Source organism: Nicotiana sylvestris, chromosome 5, assembly GCF_000393655.2.
Source record: "Nicotiana sylvestris chromosome 5, ASM39365v2, whole genome shotgun sequence".
NCBI classification, from domain to species: Eukaryota; Viridiplantae; Streptophyta; class Magnoliopsida; order Solanales; family Solanaceae; genus Nicotiana; species Nicotiana sylvestris.
This window is the reverse complement of record NC_091061.1, coordinates 115985528-115992585: the sequence shown is the minus strand read 5'-3', so window position 1 is coordinate 115992585 and position 7058 is coordinate 115985528. Positions and strand designations below refer to the sequence as shown.

General features: G+C 42.2%; 2 protein-coding genes across 2 annotated transcripts; both read right to left on the bottom strand.

Moving 5' to 3' along the window:
* Positions 1-422: 422 nt before the first annotated feature.
* LOC104213529 (uncharacterized) lies at positions 423-749 on the bottom strand. Its single transcript, XM_009763075.1, has one exon. The coding sequence runs from the start codon at positions 747-749 to the stop codon at positions 423-425; it is 327 nt and encodes a 108-aa protein (XP_009761377.1).
* Positions 750-3347: 2598 nt separating this feature from the next.
* On the bottom strand, positions 3348-4800 carry LOC138869202 (uncharacterized). The gene is made up of 3 exons (XM_070146802.1): positions 4714-4800; positions 4271-4324; positions 3348-4091 (listed from the first exon to the last, which is right to left on the bottom strand). The coding sequence occupies exons 1-3, from the start codon at positions 4798-4800 to the stop codon at positions 3348-3350; spliced, it is 885 nt and encodes a 294-aa protein (XP_070002903.1).
* Between the last annotated feature and the right edge of the window lie 2258 nt (positions 4801-7058).

Here is a 7058-nt window from a genome sequence, read left to right as displayed (position 1 = left end):
ACTTATTTTATGTCCAATTCATGCTTGTACTTGCCCAATCAAGTCTCACTACTCCTAAATTCTAATAATCCTAAACTACGATTATGGGTTAGTGAGGTTAAAAATTGGGTTGCCTCCCAACAAGCGCCTGATTTAACGTCGCGGCACGACACAGATGAGCGCATTTAAGGCTTGCTCAACCTCTAAGGTTCAGTCAGATGGATCACTGACACTTCCTTGGTTTCATCCATGCCAACATATGGTTTCAATCTTTGCCCATTAACTCTAAATGTATGGGAATCTTTTTCTGAGGCAATCTCTTTGGCACCTGAAGGGAGCACTTCGACCACCCGAAATGGTCCAGACCATCGTGACTTGAGCTTACCTAGAAATAGCCTTAATCTTGAGTTATAAAGCAACACCATGTCTCCGGGAATGAAATTTCACTCAGCAATGTTCTTGTAGTGCAACCTCTTCATTCTCTCTTTGTACAACCTCGTGCTCTCGAAAGCAAGAAATTGGAACTCGTCTAGCTCATGCAATTCTGTGACTCTATTTGTTCTCGCAGCCTCAATGTCTAGATTTAGCTGTTTCATTGCCCACCAAGCTCTATGTTCTAGTTCCACTAGCAAGTGACAGGCCTTCTCGAACACCAACTTATATGGTGACATATCAATTGGTGTTTTGAAAGTGGTTCTGTAAGCCCATAGTGCATCATCTAGCTTTTTCGCCCAATCAGTTCTTGTGGCATTTACAGTCTTGGTCGGCATACTCTTTATCTCTTTATTCGACACTTCGACCTATCCATTGGTCTGAGGATGATATGGGGTTGCCACCTTGTGGCTCACATCATATTTTGCTAGCAATTTCTTGAAGGCTCGATTGAATAAGTGAGTGCCTTCGTCACTGATAATAGCTTTCGGGGTCCCAAAACGGGTGAAAATATTCTTCTTCAAAAATCTCACCACCACCCTTGCATAATTGGTGGGGAGTGTTACAACTTCTACCCATTTGGACACGTAATCTACAGCGACATGCATGTACTTATTGCCAAAGGAGCTGACGAAGGGACCCATGAAGTCTAGCCCCCATACATCGAACACTTCAACCTCTTAAATTGGGTTCATGGGCATCTCATGGTGATAGGAGATGTTCTTGGTTCGCTGACATTCATCACAGCCCTTCACCCATTAATGTGCATCCTTAAACACGGTTGGCCAGTAGAACCCAGCTTCTAGAACTTTTGTTTTCGTCCTGACTCCTCTAAAATGTCCGCCATATGCTGATGCGTGACATGCCTGCAAACCAAAAGATTGTTCTATCTCGGGGATACACCTCTAGATCATATTGTTAACACAAATTCTAAACAGATAAGGTTCATCCAGTAATATATGCGGCAGTCATGGTAACACTTTTTCTTTTGCACAGAGGAAAGGTCATACGGAACTATACCACTTGCCATGTAATTAACAAAATCTGCATATCATGGCACTTCCTCAAGGCTTGTGGCAAGTAGCTGCTCGTCTGAAAAGGTTTCCAGAATATCCTCTACCTCAACTAAGTTTTCAGCTCCTTCAAGTCGTGATAGATGATCAGCGACTTGGTTTTCTGTGCCTTTACGATCATAAATATCCAGGTTAAACTCTTGAATTAACAGCACCCAACAAATCAGGCATGGTTTGGACTCCTTCTTCTCAATCAAGAACCTGAGAGCAGCATGATCAGTGTATACAATTACCTTAGAGCCAATCAGGTATGATTTGAACTTGTCGAATGCAAACACCATAGACAACATCTCCTTTTCAGTCACAGTGTAGTTTAGCTGGGCTCCACTCAATGTTCTACTGGCATAGTAAATTGGATGCATTAGCTTGTCTTTCCGCTGTCCCGGCACTGCCCCACTGCATAGTCACTGGCGTCTCACATGAGTTCGAATGGTTGCTCTCAGTCGGGGGAAACAATGATGGGTGCTGTGACAAACCTCTTTTTCAACTCCTCAAATGCTGCCCTACAATCATCAGAAAACATGAAAGGGTGATCTTTTTTCTAACAACTTACAGAGAGGGTTGGCAATTTTTGAGAAGTCATTTATGAATCGCCGGTAGAAGCCAGCATGCCCGAGGAAGATCCTGATTGCCTTGACTGATGTGGGGGTGGCAGCTTTGCTATCACATCAACTTTAGCACGATACACCTCGATTCCCTTGCTTGATACCCGGTGTCCCAAGACTATTCCCTCTTGTACCATGAAATGTCACTTTTCCCAATTAAGTACCAAGTTAGTCTCAATACATCTTTTCAACACTCGAGTCAGATTTGTAAGGCACTTATCGAATGAGTTTTCCACCATTGAGAAATCATCCATGAACACTTCCATTATGTCTTCGACCATGTCAGTGAATATGACCATCATGCACCTTTGGAATATGGCAGTTGCATTGCATAGGCCAAAGGGCATCCTCCGAAAAGTATAAATTCCATATGGACATATGAAGGAGGTCTTCTCTCTGTCCTTTGGTGCAATGGAGATTTGATTGTACCCTGAGTACCCATCCAGAAAGAAGAAGTGGGACCTCCCTGCCAATCTGTCAAGCATCTGATCAATGAAGGGAAGTGGTCTTTCCGGGTGGCCAGATTTAATTTCATATAGTCCATACAAATTCTCTAGCCTGTGACGGTTCTTGTAGAGATCAGCTCATTGTTATCATTTTTTACCACCGTCATACCACCCTTATTAGGAACACATTGCACCGTGCTAACCCAGTTGCTGTCAGAGATAGGGAAAATGATTCCCGCATCCAACCACTTAATCTCCTCTTTCTTCATCACTTCCTTTATGTTGGGGTTCAACCTTCTTTGGTGCTCCCTTGAAGGTTTGTGCCCCTCTTCTAGCAGAATTTTATGCATACAATATGCTGGGATGATTCCGTTAATGTCTGCCATGGTCCACCCAATGGTAGTCTTGCACTCCTTGAGTACCTGCAAACGCTATTGTGCCTGCACATCTAACAAACTAGATGAGATAATAACAGGTAGTATGGAGTTAGATCCTAGGAACTCATACCTGAGATGGGCGGGTAGTGGCTTCAACTCCAGCTTTGGTGGTTCTTCTATGGATGGCTTGGCTAGAGGAGTTTCTCTGTTTTCTAAGTGCAGGGGCTCGAATTCAAGTGTTCTATCCCAAAACACTCTGCCCTCTAAACCTAGCACCCATTCTGCCAATTTTTCCCCATTCACCTCATCTAAATGTAGAAGACATGTAGCAAGAGGATCCTCAATAGTCAATGTCTCATCATCCGCTTCCACAATTACATCCACGGCATCAATAAGAGAACAATTGGCGAATTCACTTGGTCGCCTCATAGATTTCTACATGTTGAATGTTATCTCCTCATCGTTCAACCTCATCTTGAGCTCCTCAGTTTTACAATCAATGAGAGCTCGCCCTGTGGCCAAGAACAGCCTTCCCAAAATTATGGGAATTTCTTCATACACCTTGCAATCTAGAATTACAAAATCTACAGGGAACATAAATTTCCCTACCTGTATGAGCACGTCATCCAAGATACCAGACGGTCTTTTCACAGTTCTATCAGCTAGCTGTAATAACATAGATATGGGTCTAGTTCTTCCAATCCCCAACCTCTTATAGATTGTCAGGGGCATAAGATTTATGCTAGCCCCCAAATCACAAAGTGCCTTAGCAAAGGCAAAGTTACCAATGGTGCAGGGAATTGTGAAACTTCCTGGATCAAACAACTTTTCAGCAGCTGGTCTAGTTACCACAGCACTACAGGTCTGAGTTAGAGTCACTGTGGACAAGTCTTGGAAATCGAATTTTTGGGACATCAAGTCCTTCATCATTTTTGCATAACCAGACATCTCCTTCAAAGCATCAATCAATGGAATATTTACCTGGATTTGTTTCAGCATCTCCAAGTTTTTCTTGTATTGTTCCTCTTTCTGGTATTTGGCCAGCCTCTGTGGGAATGGTGCTGGGGGTCTCTTCTTACCAATGATTTGGGTTTTCTCTTTGTCAGACACCACCTCAACTGCCGGTTCCTGGGCTGTCTCAGCTTCTTTCTCAGCCTCAATATGTGTGTTGGTTTCTTCCTAGGCAGGCTGTATTTTCACCTCTGCAGATTAGTTGAATCATCTAGCTCAATAGGCTCTGGTACAAGTGTCTTAACCTATCTGCTTTCTCGAGCCCTCTCTTGCTCCAAGTCTAAGTCTCTGTCATTACGTAGACTCACTACCATCAGCTGCTTCGGGCCTTGATCTTTAGTATTTACCTGCATGTCTACAGGCAATGTCCCATGAGGACGATTATTCAAAGACATCGAAATCTGGCCCATGCACTTCAATATTCTTTATAGCTGATTCATGTGCATCTACCCTTTCAATCATTTTCACATTTGACCCAATAACCTACTGTATCATTTCCTTGAATCTAGCAAACCCATATTCCTGTCTCCCACCATGTTGCTACTGAGGAGGATGATAACCTTGCTATTGATTTTGATTGTTGTATCCCTGTGGACTTTGGTAAGGTGCCACATTATTGTGAGGTCACATGCCTCCCACATTTTCGTTGTTGAGTTGTGGTTGGACTGGCCTGTATGGCTGATTTTGTTGGCCCCAATTCTGACCACCTGTCTCTGACCCCCATAATTAGACATATAATCTATGTCCTCAGGGTAGTGATGATGATCACTTTCTGCATTCCATTGGTTACCAATTGGCTGACTAATGCAAGATGTGCATAAGCCCCATTGGTAGTAACTACAATGTGCACCTGCTGCTTCTGCCCTGACTCTTCCATCTTTTTGGTGAGTATACTCATCTGTGTCGTTAAGGTGGCCATATTTTCAGCAAGAGTGTTGGATGGATCTAAGGGCACTGAGTGAACTACTGGAGTGATAGGTGCATTCCTGGTTGTCCACCCCCAATTCTGTGCCACCTTGTCAAGCAGGATCTGGCCTTCTCTCTATGTTTTGCTCAAGAATGCTCCACTAGTTAAAGCATCAACATTAGCCTTCACGCTACCGCTACCCCAACATCTAATCTAGAATACTGTGGTGCAGACATATAACCAACATCACTTTGAATCGTTCCCATGTTTCTTGCAGTGTCTCCACTGATTTCTGTTTGAAGTTCAAAATTTCATCAACTTGCTGAGCCGTCTTGTTGGGTGGATGAAACGCATTCACAAATTGCTTAACTAACTCCTCCCAAGTCATGATAGAATTAATGAGCCAGGTCTGGGCAGCTCCTGCCACTGAGAATAGAAATAACAATAGCTTTATTGCTTCCTGAGTTACGTTGGACCGCCTTTGAGTTTCGCAGATTGACATGAAATTTTTCTAGTGTTGCTGAGGATCTTCAATGTATGACCCCGAAAATAGTCCTTTGTTTTTCAACAAGTGTAGCATGTTGTTCGTGATTTAAAAAGATTCGGCCTGTATCTGCGGGACTAATATCGTTGTGGCCAAATTCTCTACTGTGGGTTGTGCCCAGTCATATAGAGCAGCCTCTGGCACAATAGGTGCTACTGGCGCAGCTGGGTCTAACATGTTATCCATCATGTCTGGTTCGGGTTGTTCAGTTGATTGTTGTTGTTTGTTTTTCAGGTTGGCCTGATTCAAGGCCTTGAAAACTTTCTCGGGATCTGATAATGCTTCAAATACTTCACCAGTTCTCGATGAGTTTCTCGGCATGCACCAGTACAACCAAGTCAAAAAACGTTAAAATTTCAATTTATAGATTGAAAATAAAGAAAACTGACTACACTAAGAATTTTTTTTGTATTTCTTTTAACTGTAATTGATAATACCATTAATTCCCCGGCAATGGCGCCAAATTTGAACACGTCCAACTATGCCTTATAAAAAGGACAAAGCAGTCGTTGCAAATATAATTAGGGTATTTAGCCTAGAGTCGAATCCATAGGGAATTAACCTACAAATTACTCTTGTTAGACTCACTAAATTCTTCGTAATCAACTTCCCAGATATTTTGAATAACAATTGGTGATATTTTTACTAGCTATAACTAAATAACGTTAAGTAAACTAAAAGCTAACTATGATTGAGTTGTAAACAGATAAGAGAAGGATCTACGGTTGTGATTTCCCCTATTGATGGAATCCCTTCCTGTTATGTTTCGCATAGAATTGCCTAATCATCTCTATCGATCATGAGCCCTTTTACTACCGTAACTCTTTCCCAAGTAATTACGACAATTTACTAGATGCACTCTCCAGAGTTACGCTAGTTGGCTTAAGTTACAGCTCACTTAGATCACATCAAAGGTTTCGTTATCCCTAATCCCACCTTTAAACCCTCGGTTATTGATTCCCCATATACTTTGGGAGTGATGTTGTTCAACAACTACCTAAATATGCACTCTCTCCCGAGTAATACATACTAAATAGGCACAGTTAATTGAGGATCCAATCAATTAACTACAACAAAAATTTAGTTGAACAAATAGAGATTTAACTGGGCAAACTATATTGACACAACAAGAAGTTCATCCCTCAATAGGTTCTATCAAAACCTTAGACTAAATAATTAGCTACTCATAATCATGTTCATAATTTCCCAAATAATGTGCATAATTAAATTACAAAGCAAAGATAAAGGAATGAAGAATTTGATGCCAAGCTCCTCCGGAAATTGCTCCAAACGTTTTCCCCCTTCTGAAATAGCCTTCCTAGGTCTAAGTTATGTCAAAAGTCTTCAAAATAGCATTTTTTATGTATTTATACCAAGTAGGGTCGGGCCCAGACGAAACACCCTTTCCTGCCCGAAATAGGACTTGGCTCTGTAAAAAATGCACAGTTGCGCCGGGCCATGCGGCGCATTAGTGGACTTTGTCCGCAACCTCTTCTTTTCTTGTCAGGCAGCCTTTTACACTGCTGTGCCATGCCTTGCGGTTCCCCATGCGACGCGGCAGTATAATTTCCTTAGAGTGAACTTATTTCGTCCTCTTTTAACATCCAGACTTGGAACACGACCTCCGAACACGATCCCGACTTAATGTATTGGGCTTTAACTCATACTTCAAAGCTCCGAATTG